The sequence below is a fragment of the Pongo pygmaeus genome, chromosome 13 (genome assembly GCF_028885625.2).
Source record: "Pongo pygmaeus isolate AG05252 chromosome 13, NHGRI_mPonPyg2-v2.0_pri, whole genome shotgun sequence".
Lineage (NCBI taxonomy): Eukaryota > Metazoa > Chordata > Mammalia > Primates > Hominidae > Pongo > Pongo pygmaeus.
The window spans coordinates 19,115,316-19,131,730 of record NC_072386.2 but is presented as its reverse complement, the minus strand read 5'-3'; the positions used below and the strand labels follow the sequence as shown (position 1 = coordinate 19,131,730).

At 51.1% G+C, this 16,415-nt stretch overlaps 1 protein-coding gene across 1 annotated transcript in view; it reads right to left on the bottom strand.

Annotated features, from left to right (window-relative positions):
* The window catches only part of SHB (SH2 domain containing adaptor protein B), a 150,424-nt gene extending 134,320 nt beyond the window's left edge, over positions 1 to 16,104 (bottom strand). Inside the window, exon 1 of the mRNA XM_054500236.2 lies at positions 15,179 to 16,104. Within this exon, the coding sequence (XP_054356211.1) occupies positions 15,179 to 15,895 (717 nt within the window). The 5' untranslated portion in view covers positions 15,896 to 16,104. The remainder of the gene's footprint in view (positions 1 to 15,178) is intronic.
* Between the last annotated feature and the right edge of the window lie 311 nt (positions 16,105 to 16,415).

Sequence of the window (16,415 nt, the reverse complement as noted above, 5' to 3'; positions counted from 1 at the left end):
CCCTCCCTCCACCACCTTTCTTTACCCACAGAATAAAGACCAAACTGTGGCCTGGCCCTGAAGGCCTTCCCACACCTGGCTTCTTCTCCATCATCTACTAGGGACCATTCAGAGGGCCCCTTTCCCAGGATGTCCTCCTCACATCCACCAATCTAAATATCCAGATCCTCCTTATGCATGAAGGCCCAGCTCCCATGCCGCCTCCTCCATGAAGCCTTCCTTGATGCCCCTTTGGCAGCATTGTCCTGAGAATGCCTATGGGGAGTACCTGGCCCAAACTAGACACTTTATCGACAGTAGAGACCTATGGTTTCTAAATGGCCATCAGCTGACACAGAGCTGACCCCTGTCACTGTCCCTTGCATCTGTGTAACATAGACTGACTGCCTGGCTGGAACCCCAGCTCCAGCTCTGCCCACTACTAGCAGTGTCATCTACGATAAGATACAAACTTGTTTGCCTCAGTTTCTCCATCTGCAAAATCAGACTCCTTTTTTTTTTTTTTTTTTTTTTGAGATGCAGTCACTCTCTGTTACCCAGGCTGGAGTACAGTGGTGCGATCTCAGCTCACTGCAACCTCCACCTCCAGGGTTCAAGCAATTCTCCTGACTCAGCCTCCTGAGTAGCTCGGACTACAGGCGCTTGCCACCACGCCCAGCTAATGTTTTGTATTTTTAGTACAGATGGGGTTTCACCATGTTAGCCAGGATGGTCTACATCTCCCTGACCTCGTGATCCGCCCACCCCAGTCTCCCAAAGTGCTGGGATTACAGGTGTGAGCCACCACGCCCAGCCAAAATGGGACTCTTAATAGAACTTGCCTCCTATGGGGTGTTGTGGGAATCAGTGAGCTAACATACCTCAAGCTCTTAGAACAGAGTGGTGATCCCAGGTAAAGCTTAACCATAAGCAGACCCACCAAGATAAGGATAGGTTCACTTTTTGAGGACCACATCATCAGCCCAGAAAGGGCAACCCCACTGACTTTACTGTGGCTATAGAAAGCCCAAAGTTCAAAGCTGGACCGAGGCCCAAGACACACAGGCCAAAATAATATAAAATATTCATAAAGCTCTTTCTAAATGCTAGGCATTGTGCTCAGCCATTTCAACAAATGATTTTATTTAATCCTCACAATGACCCAATGTACTTCTCCAGAACCTCATCTCCCAAATGCCTTACCATCTGTAAAATGGGGATTCTCACAGCAACACCTCAAAGACACACAGTTAAGGATCAAGTACTGAAAGTGCTACCTACGGTGACACAGAGTGAACGGTCAGGAAACACCGTCTGTTACTATTTTACCTACATAGAAGATGGGGCATTCCAGGCCCAGAGAATTTAATCATTTGTCCCAAGTTACTAAGCTTCCAAGCATGAGGGCTAGGATTTGAGCTCTGGACTTCTGACCTTAAAGCCAGTGAGTGTTTCATGCCACCACAGTGAGACACACTTGGGTTCTGCTGTGTCTGAAGCAAGAGCCCTGGGCTCCTGTGGTGTATGACCTTGTCAGCTAGCCCCCACAAGGGGCCAAGAACCAGGACAGGGAATGCCCAAACCCGACATCACACTGCTTTCAGCCAGGCAACCTCTGCTCCGCTTGCTACCTACTCCTCTGGAATCCACTCCTGACAGCTCCTTTGCTAAGAGTCCCCAAATCCACCTGGGAATCTGACCTTGTTCCCCATCCAGTCACATGCCTGCACAGTTAACACCTCAGTGCCAACCTCAACTCACCCACTGGGAACCTGCTCTAGCCTATTACTTCGTGCCCACAGGAAGCTCCTAGACTTGGGCTCCATCAAGACCTCCACAGTTGTGACATCAAAGGGTCCTTGCCCTTAGCAGCTGGGGTCCTGGCTGGGAATCTGGCTCTGTGGGCAGTGTTATAGCCTGCAGCTTCTCTCTGCCTTTGAAGATACAATCGCACATCTGAGGGTCCTTATATGAGAGAAGCAAGGTTAGACTGGTTCTACTTGACCTCAGCGGTAGAATCTACAAAGAAAAAGAGTTCAACCAACAGAGTTCCTGTGAATACCAGGTGCTCAAAAAGCTAGAGTAAACATTAAAAAAAAAAAAAAAAGTCAACCCCAGCTGTGCAAAGGTGGCCGGACAAAAGGTAACAAATCTCAACATTGGAAGTTTTCAGCATGGATGGAAGAGAGTTGGATGGGGTGATCCCCAGCTCTCTGGGACACCAAAGGTCAAGGACAGCAGCTTTCTACCTTGGCTGCAGATCACAATCATCTGGGAGCTTCAAAAAATACTGATGCCCTGGCTCTATCTCCAGAAATTAATTAATCTGGGATGGGAGCCTAGGAAACTGAAATTTGTAAAATGCTATGCAGGTAATTTTACTGTGCTGCCAGGGCTGGGCCTGGGTTCAGTGACGTGATGTGAGTTAGGCAGACACCCTCAGCCTCTTAGAACCACATTCATGTTCAGCAGTGTTCAGAAATCTGCATTTTTCCTGGATTTATTCCCCATGAACACTCCTGGACTTAATCTTTTCCTTTAATACCAATTTGTTAGTGTCATCAACCTCACAGCAAACACTGCAGGATGGATTTTCCTAACACCAGCATGAGCCAGAAAAAGAGAAACAGGCTATAGTGGTCTGGAAAAAAAAATCTCTCACTGATTGAAGACACGGGACACCTGGGTTGATGGTGGGCGGAAAACGGTGGGGTGCCGAGGAAAAACTTGGTGAATTATCATCACCTGGACTTTTTGCAGGTGTTAAAAAATTTGAGTGACAAAAATCGTGTGGCCCACACAGGCCACACCTTCAAATCCTACCCATTCTGAACTCTCCCACCAGCCACACCCACCTCAGCCCAAATGCTTCTCTTGTCTGCTCAGGGAGTCATTTACCTGCCTGTCTACGCTGGCAATGAATTCCTCCCCCTCCAATACCCACCCTGGGCTCTCAGCTAGAACACCCAGGCTTAACTGTCTCTGATTGTTCCATAGGACTCAGCCCAGTGCTGGAATATGGTCGGATGACTGAACGCTACACCCACTCTGTGAAAACTGAAACACTCGCTTGGCTCAAGCCACGTGGGCAGGGCAGACCACCGTGATTGCCTCAAATACACCGAGCCTCCGGTATCAGAGGAGGATGCCGACTCCAACACAGGCAAGACAAGGCTGTCTTGGCCACATCCCACCCACCACAGCAGGTTTGGCATTCTGCTGTAGTGGGTAAAGATGAAGCCCTAGTTAATACCTAGTTACTTTCCTCAGATGTCAGGAGTTGAATGTGTAATAAGCGCATGGGTATCTGCAGAAGAAAGGTGTCATTTTATAAAGACAGGCCTTCATCATCATTATCATAATCACCGATGAGACCTAAACACTGTCAGGGCAAGATGGAGTCAAAATATTTAAGTCTCAAAAGGTAGCTGAAGATCATGAGCAAGCAATACAGGGTGCCCAGAAACACACTAGCCATTTGGAAAATAAGATGACAACCATACCTCATACAATGAAATCAAACTCTAGGGGGATGGAAATTTTAACGTAAAAAAAAAAATCCATCAAAGTATTAGAAGAAAATATAAATACTAGAGTAGGGAAGACTTCGTTTTTTTGAGACAGAGTCTTGCTCTGTCTTCCAGGCTGGAGTACACTGGCGCAATCTCAGTTCACTGCAACCTCTGTCTCCTGGGTTCAAGCAATTCTTGTGCCTCAGCCTCTGAAGTAGCTGGGACTACAGGGGCATGCCACCACACCCAGATAATTTTCTGTATTTTCAGTAGAGACAGATTTTGCCATGCTGCCCAGGCTGGTCTCGAATCCTGAGCTCATGTGATCCACCCGCCTCAGTCTCCCGAAGTGCTGGGATTACAGGCATGAGCCACTGCGCCCAGACGGGAAGACTTTTCTCAGCAGCATGCTCAAGAAATCATGAAGGTGGAGACTGATTAAATAGAAAACAATTCATTGTAACCAACAACAATTGCCACATATAGAACCAAAAGGCAAATTACAAACGTTAAAAAATATTCTGCAACCCAAATGGCAGGCAAGGGGCTGCCATTGTTAATCCACAAAGAGTTCTTACAAATCAACAGAGAAAACCCTGCAGTAGAAAAGGATGAACAGATGATAAAGTAAACAGTTTTGGAAAAGCAACACAAATGGTCAACACACATTTGCACCAGGAATCCAGGAAACTGCAAATGCAACTAACTTGCATTAGAATTCCCAGGGTTGTGTGAGAAGGGTAAAACAGGTGTCAACTTGTAAGGTCTTTCTAGAACACAATTTGAAAGTATGTATCAAACTTTTTACTGTCTTATCCAACAATTCTCAGAATCAACCCCAAGGAAATAATCACAGACCTATGCAAAGAATTAAGTTACAAAGATGTTCATTACGGCACTGTTAAATTGGTGAAAACGAGGAAAAGCCTAACATGTGAACAGAATACAATGCAGCTATTAAATTACAGTTATTAAATATTTAAGATATTGTAGACATCTTTCCATGTCTTTAGGTTTAAAAAAATATAGACGGTATCACTTAATTTTTGTGGAGGGAAAAATAAACATATATATATATATGCACTGAAAAATGGCTAGATGAAAAAGTAGTAAAATGTTAATGGTGGTTTCTTTGTATTACAGAATTAGGGTTGGTTTCTGAGTTTTGCTTACTTATTATTTTCTATACCAAACTTGTCTTAATTTTGTTATAAGGGGTAAAAGGTTAGTCAAAAGATAAATGTGAAACTACAGCTCAAAATGCAAGCTGGCCCCTTTCTGAGGAACCGGCTCAGAGCACAGCCAACTTGCAAGGGCCCCACACAGGGCAGGTAGGCACTGCGCCATTCCGCAAATGCCATGCAGTCCCCAATCACATGTGTGGCTTTGGAATGCACCAGAGGGATTACCGGGCTGTCTGGCTTTCTCGGAGTGCACATCCAACAAAATGGTAAAGTTTCACTGTTAAGAACTTTCTGATGATTTTCATTTTTAGAATTTAGCCATGGTCTGGAGAAACCTGCAGACTCTCATTCCTCCTAGTTCTGTCTGCATTCTCCCCATAGCCCATGTACCAGTGAACCCACAATACAAGGGACCACTTCCTATCAGAAGCAGCCAGCAATGAAATGCTCTGCAGAGCAAAACAGGACAGGGCTGCTCTAGCCTTGTCCCTAGAGACTTAATCACTGCACTGTCTCCACCCTCCTGTGGTGCCCAGCTCAGCCATGCAACATAGCAGGTGGCCTCTTTTGAATTAGGAGTATTGGGGCAATTTCAGACCAGTGGCAGGCAGGGCCTGGCCCTTTGCCACCTTCCTCTATCCCTGGCAAATATACCATGGCATGCCCCAAGCTCTGGCCACCCCTGACTGCACACAGCAGAGTTCCCCTTCCAATCTCAGCCACTGTAGATGGGATCCTCTCTGTCTTGGATGCCCCATCCACACCTTCCTCTGGACCCATCTCCCATGAGGCCTCCTGTTCCTGACGGTTTTCCCCATTTCCTCCCACAGACCCAGACAGAGAGCCATCCATTTCTTCCCTGGGATCTCAGGCACCTCCTGGCCCCAGAGGGCAGAGAGTGTCCCACTCTGGACCTCTAGGCCTCAGCTGCTGAATCTACTTCATCAGTGGCTGCTCGGGGCCAAAACCCTGCAGCCATCCTGGCTCTTCTCCCTCATCTCTGTCAGGAAATCCTGAGGCCCAATTTCACCACACGCCGGAATCTGCCCTCTTCTCATCACCTGCTGTCAGAGCCCTGCTTTCAGTGGTCTGCCTGCTGGTGCCCTCTCTGCTCTAGAATCTCCAAAGCCACCCTTTAAAAACCCAAGTCAGATGTGTGGTTGGCTCCTCTGCTCAGAACCCTCTGCTGCCCCCATCTCATGCAGGGTTAGCGAGGAAGGCCTCTTCAATGCTTGTGAGGCCTGACATCCTCTGCCCCACACCTCTCAGCCTTCAGCTGCCTTCACACCTCCTCCTCACCTGCTCCGCTCAGTCATGTAGATCTCTGCATTGCTCCCTGAACCACCCAGGCATGCTACTGCCTCAGGCTTCTGCACTGTTCCTCTTCCCTCTGCCTGGAATGCCCTCCTCGGAGAGCGGGGTGGTTCGTGCCATCACAACCTTTAGCAAGGCCCTCTCTGAGCATCCACATAAAAAGCATCCTACCCCAAATTCATGTTTGCCGTCGCCTCTTTATTCCTCTTTACTTTCCTCCACAGTCCCTACCCCTGACGTAACTGTATTTACTTGACTTCTGTCATGAGAGAGCAAGCTCAGGGGAGCATAGACTCTTATCTGCTTTGTTCATGGCTCTATTCCCAGCACCTAAACAGAACAATCCCCAGCACACAGCAGGCTCTCAACAATGTCTACTGAATGAATGAATGAATGAGAAGAAAGGACTTGGCATGGGCTCTCACAGCCCCCTGGGAACTCTGGGTCCAGCCTGTAAGTCAAGGCCCGGCAGTGGGCCAGGGGATCCGCTTCCCCCACCCACTCGCCCACCTGTCGAGTCACTCTCCCCTCCTCGGCTGTGGGAAGCCCCTTTCTGACCAGGAGTATTACATGTTGCTTGGAAAACACTGGGCCTGAGTCACTCGCTGGGGCTCTAATTCTCTCTCCATCCCCTGGACCCACCTCCAAGATCCTTCCTTTACAGCATAACGGGAAATCCAGAGACAGCTCCCCTTGGAGAAAATGGAAAGGAACTGAATGATTTAGAGGAAAATTCAGTTCTTCCTGCCTCGGGAGTTAGGAAAGCTCAAACTCTCAGGAAGTTAGTGCCGCTGAAAGTGAAACATTAATAGAAATATTACTGGAAAATACCAAACAGGAAGAGAAGGAAAATTCCATTGTGAAAGCAAGGTCCTCTGTCGATGCTCCTTAATGGTCTCAGCAACGCGTTTCAGAATCAAAACACGGGAAGAAGCGGAAATCAATCAGGCTGTCACCCTTCCTGTAGACTCCAGCTTCGGCCACGCCACCTCCACACCACCCCGGCACAAAGGGCACTGGCCTCAACACAAGGTCAACACACACAGCAGGTACTGGCCACCAGCTCAGCCTCTGCTGTGAGGCAGGGAAGAATGCACTCCTCCCCGTGAGCCTCTGTTTCTCCATCTGCAAAAGGGAGATTACAGCCCCTTCCTCGCAGAGTGGCTCTGAGAAGCAAACAAATTACCTGTGTGAAAGTGCCGTTTAAGCTGTGGAATACTTACATAAATGTTGGAATCAGTCACTTCTACCATGCCAACAGAGGGGATATTTTACAAAGAGTAAGTCTAGCCACAAATAAGGCAGAGACAATAGAGCAAATTCAGGCATGGGACTGTGCAGCTTGAGGTAGTATGGCACAGTGGTTACAAACAGATGCTGGATCTGGCTTCACATCTCATCTCTGCCACTTACTGGCTGTCTGACTTTATTTATTTATTTTTTTGAGATAGAGTCTCGCTCTGGTGCCCAGGCTGGAGTGCAGTGGCCCGATCTTGGCTCACTACAACCTCTGCCTCCCGGGTTCAAGCGATTCTCCCACCTCAGCCTCCCAAGTAGCTGGGATTACAGGCAGGTGCCACCACGCCGAGACGGTGTTTCACCATGTTGGCCCGGCTGGTCTCCAACTCCTGACCTTAGGTGATCCACCTTGGCCTCCCAAAGTGCTGGGATTACAGGAAGTGCTGGGATTACAGGCATGAACCACCACGCCCGGCCGACCCGACTTTAGACAAGTGACTTAACCTGTCTGTGCCTTGGTTTCCTCATATGTAAAAATGAGAATACAAGTAGCAGTAGTAGTAGCTACTTCAAAGGACTGTAGTGAGGAGTAAAGTTACATACAAAGCACACAGAACTGCACCTAGCTCAGAGTATATATAATGAAAGTATTAGCTAATGTTACTGTAGTGGAAAACTCCCTTAATTCAAGTGATTGTACTTTTTTTACTCAAATACCTCCTCCTTACCCTGCATCTCTGTGGCTGCATGAAATCAAGGCCCTGCCCAGAACAGTCTCTGTGCCAAGATGGCTTTTAGCTCACCCACACCACTTTATTTACAGATAAATTCTGACATACAGATGTGGGTTTCAACCTTGGTTCCTGTGTCCTCAACCAAAAGATAAGCTTTTCAGGGGTGGGCACTATCCAGGCCCTGGTTCATCCCTGTATCCATACAGCTCCTGATGGTGGCCTGCATATAGCAATCCCTCAGTCAGCACAGGCCAAATGAAAGTTAGGAAGTCAGAGACGACCACCACCTTTGTCCTGTGGAAAATGCACAACCTTCTGGGCACAGTGGCTCACACCTGTAATCCCAGCACTTTGGGAGGCCAAGGCGGATGGATCACTTGAGCCCAGGAGTTTGAGATCAACCTGGGCAATAAAAAAATATAAACATCAGCTGGGTGTGCTGGCGTGTGCCTATAGTCCCAGCTACTTGAGAGGCTGAGGTGGGAGAATCGCCTGAGCCTGGGAAGTTAAGGCTGCAGTGAGCTGTAATCGTGCCACTCACTCCGGTATGGGGGACAAGAGTGAGATCCTGTCTCAAAGAAAAAAAAAAAAAAAAAAAGAAATAGAAAATGCACCACCCCTACCGCCACCATCAACCAACCTCACAAAGCCACAGGGTGTGTTGCCGTCAGCCAGCCAGTATGCGAGCTCTGTTGGAAAGTCACACGTCCCAGTTTATTTTCTAGGGCCAAGCCTGGCCTACCCATTCCCCACAGGCCACCACTTCTGGGCTCTCCCAGCACAAGCTAAACTAATCAGGGGAAGGCTTGACCACAGGCAAGTTAGACCTTGCTGACCGATCAGAGGAAACCACAGCTGTTTCAGATTTGACTTTTAAAGCTAATTTTTATGGGTCAGAAATGCTCTGGGGGCAAAGAGAGGATAGGGTCAAGTCATGGGGGTTAAGCCCTGGGGTAATCAGTCATGTTCTGAGATTGTCAGATTAGAGAGGACAGTCACCTGATCTCCTTCAAGGAAACTTAAGTTCCTTGCTGATCAAGGCCAATGTACCGCCAGTCTCTTCCTCCAAACAGAGCACACACAGCCTGGCAAATCCTTGAAGGGAAGGAATGCTTGGTGTTAGAATGAGAAGACATGACAGTTACAAGACTCACGTTTTGTGCAGCTGTCCCTTGGGATGTGCCAACTCTGTGCTCAGAATTTCTCTATAAAATAACTCAAGTGCTGCATTAACATCTCATTTCTGGAACTCTGAGGCAGATGGGAGACAGAGAAACAGAAAAGCCAGCTCTAGGGCCTCTTCTAGGGACACCAAAGCAAAGGCTGAAAGCGGAGAAATTAGGGCAGAGGGATGCAAGAAGAGTAGCATTAAGTAAAGGGGAGGAGGAGACATGTAACACATATTCCAGTAAATATCCAAGCCTTATACTACTTATTTCCATTGAAACCACGGAAAATAGAGGAAGCATATAGGTTTTGAACTCAAGACTGCACTAGTGCGATCCTTGCTCTATCACTTTGCAGCTGTGTGACATTAGGCAAGTCATCAACTTCTCTAGGCCTCAGTTTCTTTATCTGGAATATGGGGATAAGGTAGATGATGGCATCGAAGGCCCTAATTAATGGCTTGCCTATATCCCTGCCCTTTGCCATGGGACACTGCAGCTCCTCCTCTCTCCTTGAATTGTGGCTGGCCTTATGTTTTGCTTTAGTCAACAGAATGCAACAGAAGGGTCAGCATGCCAGTTTCCAACCTCAAGAGACCTTATGTGCTCCTGCTTTTTCTTGGAACCCTGCTGCTGTCATATGAACATGTGCTGGAGGAGCAGAGACCACACAGAACAGAGCTGAATTGTTGCAGCCCAAGGCCATCCTAAACCAGCCCACCAAACACGTAAGAAAGCCTAGACAGGATCAGCAGGGCTGCATACCCACCCCACCCCCAGTGACTGCAAAGGCATGAGTGAGCCCAACTGAGACCAGAAAAATGACTCAGATATGCAGGCTCGTGGCTATAATAAAACCTTATTGTTTAAAGCAGGGGTTGGAAGCTAGAGCGCACAGGCTAGCTGCCTGTTTTTGTAAATAAAGTTTTATTGGGATACAGCTGTTCCCATTAATTTCCATATTGTCTATGGCTGCTTTCAAGCTACAGTGGCAGAGCTGAAGAGCTACAATAGAGACAGCACGGCCCACAATCAAACCACGGGCGTTTTGGGGTGATTTGTTATGTAGCAACAGCTAATACAGTACCCAAGCCTCTCCCAGTGGGACGGTGAGGATTAAATGACCGATTAAGTGGTTACTATGAAGCCTGGGGAATGTATTTCCATTCTGGGGAATCAACCAGGAAAAACTGGATTTGATATGCAGCATTTCTCTCACACTGCTTTCAGGCGATGGGACTTCAAAGAGGAAAGTGTCCCAAGCCAAACCACAGCTATCAAGTGCGACCCTGACCTTTTCCATTAGTGACATTTTAAGAACTGGAGAGTGTGGCTGTTCATCAAATGGGAATGACTGACAATTCATGTTTGACCCCGGCTTCAATCAAGCCCTACATCAATGATTTGATGTGAAACAGGACAAATGATAATTCACAACTCCACAGCAAGGCACATGAGACTTTCTTCCCTTTGTGGGCTCCAACCTCCTTCTGCAGTCTCCCGCCACACCTGCCCTGCTGCCCCCAGCCATCTTCTCCAGCCTCTAGGCCATGGCACAGGCTGCTTTATTCCTTCTGCATGAAAAGCCCTCTTCTCCACTCCCCTGCCTTGGGAATTCCCACTCAGCCTTCTACACTCAGCTCAAGAGCGGCCTTCTCCTGAAGGCCCTCTTTGGCTTCCCAGCCAAGTTCAGGCCCTCCTAGCCCTCTGCACACACTTCTGGCATTCGTCAGGTTGTGATATTGTCTTTCTGGTTGTATCTGTCTCCCTGACTAGACCGGGAGAAGCTGGTATTCAACTGCAAACTGAGAAGCTTCCTTTTTGGAAAGTTAGCCACCACTTGCTTCTCTCTGAATTCCCTCTGCCTAGCAGGCAGTTTAGAAACTGTTTGCTGGATGTTTTAAAAAAAAAAAGTTAGACATATTATTTATTCTGTAACTATGGAAAAAGTGTTATTTAACTCAACTCTGGATGCTGACAAAATATAAAGTGTTGGTACACATTAGTATGTATTTAAAACCTGGGAAAACTGATGTCATGATGCTCCTGACTTAGTTGTGGTGGAAACAACATTTATTTAATTATAATAAAAGAAACAAGACTTCAGCAGAAAATACAACTGGATGAGACCTGTTTGGCTGCACAAAAGGAGACCTACCAAAGTAACTGGCCTCTTTTGTCATCATTTTTTTTTTATAAAGCACAACTTGAAGGAATATTGTGTCTACCTATACCAGTTTCGTTTTCTCATCCCAGGAGCTCAGGCCCTCACCATCTCTCACCAGAACTACAACTGTCCCCTAACTTTGATCCAATTTTCCCCAGAGTTTGGCAGCTGTTTATAGCCTGGATGCCCCTCCACCATAGCTCTGAGTACATCCCTTCCCTGGCTCAACAACCTTCAAGGTCTCCCCTGTGGGGTCCAACTTCAAGCCCCTACCTCTCTCACATTGTCATCGCTCATTCCCCAAACAAGGCCCAGCTGCATGAAAGTGCTGCTTTCCAAGAACAGGCCCCACATTGAGATTTTATACACATACACACACGTCTATGTTCACACACACGTATACACTTACATATACACACCCCGACACATAAGCACTCCTGCAGCGTGCAGTCACCCTCTCCCCTGAGCTGAGATTCCACTTCCAACTCTAGATCCAGCTCAAAGCCACCTCCTAGGTGACAATCTTCCCAAATTCTTCAAGATAAAAACACTGGGAAACAAAGGATGAAATTCCTGTCAATCTCCTCCAGGGGCTCAGGCCAGAGATCATGGACAAGTCTCCTGCATCCTTCACTACCTCCCCTCCTCACTCACACTTATACCAAGACATCTCTGAGCACAAAGTAAATGCTGGAAAAAGTGGGCTGTGTTAGGGGAGAAACCAGTAGAGTAAGGCTAGTTTCTCTTCCAAATAATTCTAAATGGAAAAGTGGGCAGGGTGCTGTGGTTTTCACTTGTAATCCCAGCACTTTGGGAGGCCAAGGCGGGAGGAGAGCTTGAGCCCAGGAGCCTGGGCAACACAGAGAGACCTCATCTCTACAAATAAAAAAATTAGCCAGGTGTGACAGTACATGGCCCCAGTTACTCAGGAGGCTAAAGCGGGAGGAGGATTGCTTGAGCCTGGGAGGTTGAGGCTGCAGTGAGCCATAACTGCACCACTGCACTCCAGCCTAGGTGACAGAGTGAGACCTCTAACAATGGATAAAGACTAAATGAGGTGCCAGAAGTGGGTTTTCCTGGATCCATGAGTGAGGGGCAGAAGGAAGGCTGGATCTACAGTGTGCCTGGCCTCCCAAAAGCTGTCTGGCTGGAAATAATGTGAAAACAACTGCTTCCTGACTGCCTGATGGGGTGGAGGTGGAGGGGTGCTGGCCCAGGATCAGGAGGTAGCCACACACAGATGGCAGAAACAAGGGCATCCAGAGTCTCTGCATCCCAAGGCTGCCCTGACCAGAAGACCCAGAGGGACAGTTAAGGAGAAGCCACTGTTGCATGAGTGGTTTTCAAAACATGGTCCCAGGACCCTCAGCCATTTCCCCTCAACCTGGGAAATGATGGAATGCAAACACTCAGGTCCCCCACCAGGCATGCTCAATCAGACGCTGCAGGATGGGCCCCAGCAATCTGTTGTAACCAGCCCTCTAGGTGTACTGAAGTTTGAGGATCGCTGCACTATAACGTCCTGCTGACCCTCCCTGGCTGCCTCCTCCCTCCTGGATAGAAAGAACATCTGGACAACTTCTCAAAAGATCAAAGGTCTCACAGTCACAACCTAGTAGGTGAAAAGTAGCCCAGAGAGATGTTCTAAAAAACCATATCTGATCACAACACTCTCGCAGCTAAATCCCTTCACAGGCCCCCTCTGTGCTTAGCCTACAAGGTCCTCCCTGATCCAGGCCCTGCCCAACTCTTAACCTCTCAATTTCAGCCACAAGGGACGTCACCTGCGGTTCCCTGAAGCACAGGGCTCTTCTCCAGCCAACCATGGTGACCACCCCTCCCTCACAATAACGGCCCTGCCTCCAAGGTGCACTCCTCGATGCCACACCCCCCAACCTCTCCCTTGCCCTTCATCCCTCCTGTAACCCTATAACACAAGGTCTCATCATAGCACTCATCACCATCACGCCACTATGGCCTCTGTCATAGCATTCACTGCAGATGGTCCCTGCTCCAGCACCCAGCAGGGGAGGACACAGAGAAGACCCATAAGAAATAGCTGGTAATGAAAAGAAGTCAAGTCTTAAACATCTTGACATCCTGGCTATAAAACAAATCATTCCTCAGTGTTTGAAACAGTGTTAACTGTAACTGGGAAAAAATGTTTACTAAAGTTTTGAACCACTAGCAGTGGAAGAGAAAGGAGTTCTCCCCACCTGGGGTGTGGCTGCAGGGTAACAAGGAGGATGCATAAAGTCCAGTGCAGTTGGCCGTGACCCTCTCTTGCCTTTCATATCCAAGACCTCCAGGTTTCCCCAGTGCCTGCACCAAGCCGAGCTTCAGCCATGCATAAGACTGCACGGAGCCTGTCTGGTGTTTCCCTCACTGATCAAACACAAGCCCAGGGTCCTGGTGGCTCCCAGGGAAATCTGCCCCCTCTCCCAAAGCAGCTCCTAGGTAGCCACCTGGCTCCCAGCTAGTCGTCCTCTAGGTGTGGCATCCTAGGTGCTTTAGAAACCCAGAGTCCAAGCTTCCGAGGCGTGCCCCAAACTGCCTCCAGGGAGAGGTGGGATCCTCCACGGACTGCCCATGCAGATCAAACAGGGGAGGGGATATTCTGGGGACCTCGGGGAGAGGAGGCCAGGCAGAAAAAGTAGAGGGACATTCCCTTCCTCCTCTCTCCTGGCAAACAAAAAAGATCCCTTTCCAAGCACCAGCTGGCAGGTAAGAGCCTGTCTCCCTCCTGTCTGGACATCCAGTCCTAAAAGGAACTCAGACTCTTAATCAGTCTCCCCCAGCCCAGACCTGGGCAAAGGTTTACCTTTGGGGGAAGAAGGTGGGGAGAACAACAGCCACGTACCAGGGCGCTGAGAAGGAAGGAGCTCTCCCACCGGGCCTCAGATTTAATCAAAACACTGCCTTCCACCAGAAGTAGACAGAACAAGTATTATTTTAGGGGGGAAGGGAGGGCTTCACAGGAGTGTGAAGGGGGAGGAGGGGGCCTAGTCTGGCTGTAATTAACTCGTCTGCTTCAAAGGGAGGGATCTAGATGGCCTAATGCGTTAGGAAGGAGGCTGTCACAAAGTTCCCCCGTGTTCCTGGGACCTTATGGGGTAGGGGTGAGGTCAGGAAGGAAGCAGGTGAGGATAGGAGGGGTGGGGTCTCCTTCCAGCAGGGCCAGATAGGCTGACCCCCTCCCGCGCGCAGCGGGAGGAACTGACTGGTTCGATGAGGAGCGCTCTTGCAGGCAGCGCATTTCAACCGGAAAAGCACGCGTGGAGGTTCCCGGAGCAGCTCCGGTACCAGGCAGCCGGGATTTGGAAACCTGGAGCTGGGAGTGGGGCGGGGCAGGGCCGGGCAGGGCAGCCGCGAGAGATTTACATATACACGCTGGAGACAGCCGGTCCGGATCTGCTACCAAGAAAGCTGTGTAATATTGGGCGAGTCCCTTCCTTGCTCTGGACCTCAGTTCCCCACCTACAGCGTGAGCGGAGGGTGGAGGCTGGGGTAAGGGGTGTCAGGAGTCAAAGCTCTTTGAAGTCCTTCCTAGACAGCTCTGACTCTGACTTTACTCCTTGGCAGCCGGAAGGGCTGGCTGGGTCCGTCTTCCTGGGGCAAGGCTGGGCCGGGCGCTCTCGCTACGGCTGTGGGCTCAGAGAGGGGACGTTCTGGGAGCAGCGGCGAAAGAGGTGGGGTCAGGAGGCCGCAGGTCCCAGGAAAAGGGCGCGGGAGGGGGTAGAAGCGGGAAGCAGCACGCCAGCCCGGACCTAGAGTCCTAGGCCGAAGCTGAAGTAGAGACTCGACACCAGAGCGGTGGGTGCCTCGGTTTCCCCGTGCGCACCGTGGCTCTGGAACCTCGGGAAGAGGCCAAAGGGCACCTTACCTTGTCCTTCTTGCCGGCCCCGCTCTCTTCCGCGGCTGAGGCGGCGCACTTGTTGAGCAGTTTCTTGCCTCCGCAGGCCGTCGGGCTCCAGGTGCGGCCGCCCGCGCAGGCGCCCCCCAGGGGGTCCCCGGCCCCACCGGCCGCGGCGCTCTCCACTTTGATGAGGCGGTGCTTGGGGGAGATGTAGCGCACCTCGGCCGGCGTGGCAGGCCGCCGCTCGCTGCTGCTGCGGTAGAGGTGCGGAGAGCCGGAGGACGAGGACGAGGACGCGGCGGCCCCCGCGCCCGAGGAGGCGCAGCAACAGCCCGCGGCGCCCGACGCGGACGAGGCCGAGAAGGCGCGCTGGACCCCGCCTGGCTCCCCGCTGCCGCCGCAGTAGTCCAGGCGGCACATGGCGCGCAGTTTGCGCAGCGACGAGCCAGGCCCGTTGTAGGGGTCCTCGAAGTCTCGCTCCTTCTGCGCGCGGTAGGCGCGGATGAGGTCGCTGGTGCTGCCGCTGTCGTCGGGCAGCGAGCCCGAAGAGGCCGAGAAGCAGGAGGCGGTGGCCGGACCGCAGGACGCCGAGGCGGCGGAGGAGGCCTGCGGCACGGCCTGGGGGGGCTGCGAGGGCCGCTCGCCCCGGCGCCGCTGCTCGCGGTAGTCTGGCCGCGGCGGCTGTGGGGGGCTCTTGGTCTTGCTGTTACCCAAGCTGAAGTACTTGTTTAGCCACTTGGCCATGGCGAGAGGCCGCCTAGGGCCGCGGCGCGGGAGCCCGGTCCGCCGCCGCGGCCATTCGGGGGGCAGCGCTGCGGCGCAGGTCCCTCGGCGCCCCGGCCCCGGCGGGGGGTGTCCGGGGCGCCCGCTCCCGACGCCAAGTTCAAGTTCTTGCCGCCGCCGCCTCCTGCCGGCAGCTCTCTAGCTCCGGCAGCTGCAGCACCGCCCTCCGCCTAGCGCCGCCCGAGCTAGGGATCTCGCGCCCCTCGTGGGCGCGTCTCATGGGGTCCCGGCCCACGGCCCGGGGGAGAGCGGAAGGTCCGAGCGCTCCACGCCGCGGACCCTGTGGCCGTACGCCCCCCGCCGTGGATCGCCCTCCTGCCCCGTCGGAACCGCAGCCTCCGCCTTGGCCGGGATCCGCGGCTGCCGCGGGAACTTCTCGGCGTCCTCGGCTCCCTTCTTCCTTCCTGCGAGCGCTGGGGCGAGCTCGGCCCCGCAGCAGAGGAGAATGCGGCCGGGAGAGATAGCGAGCGACGGAGGGAGG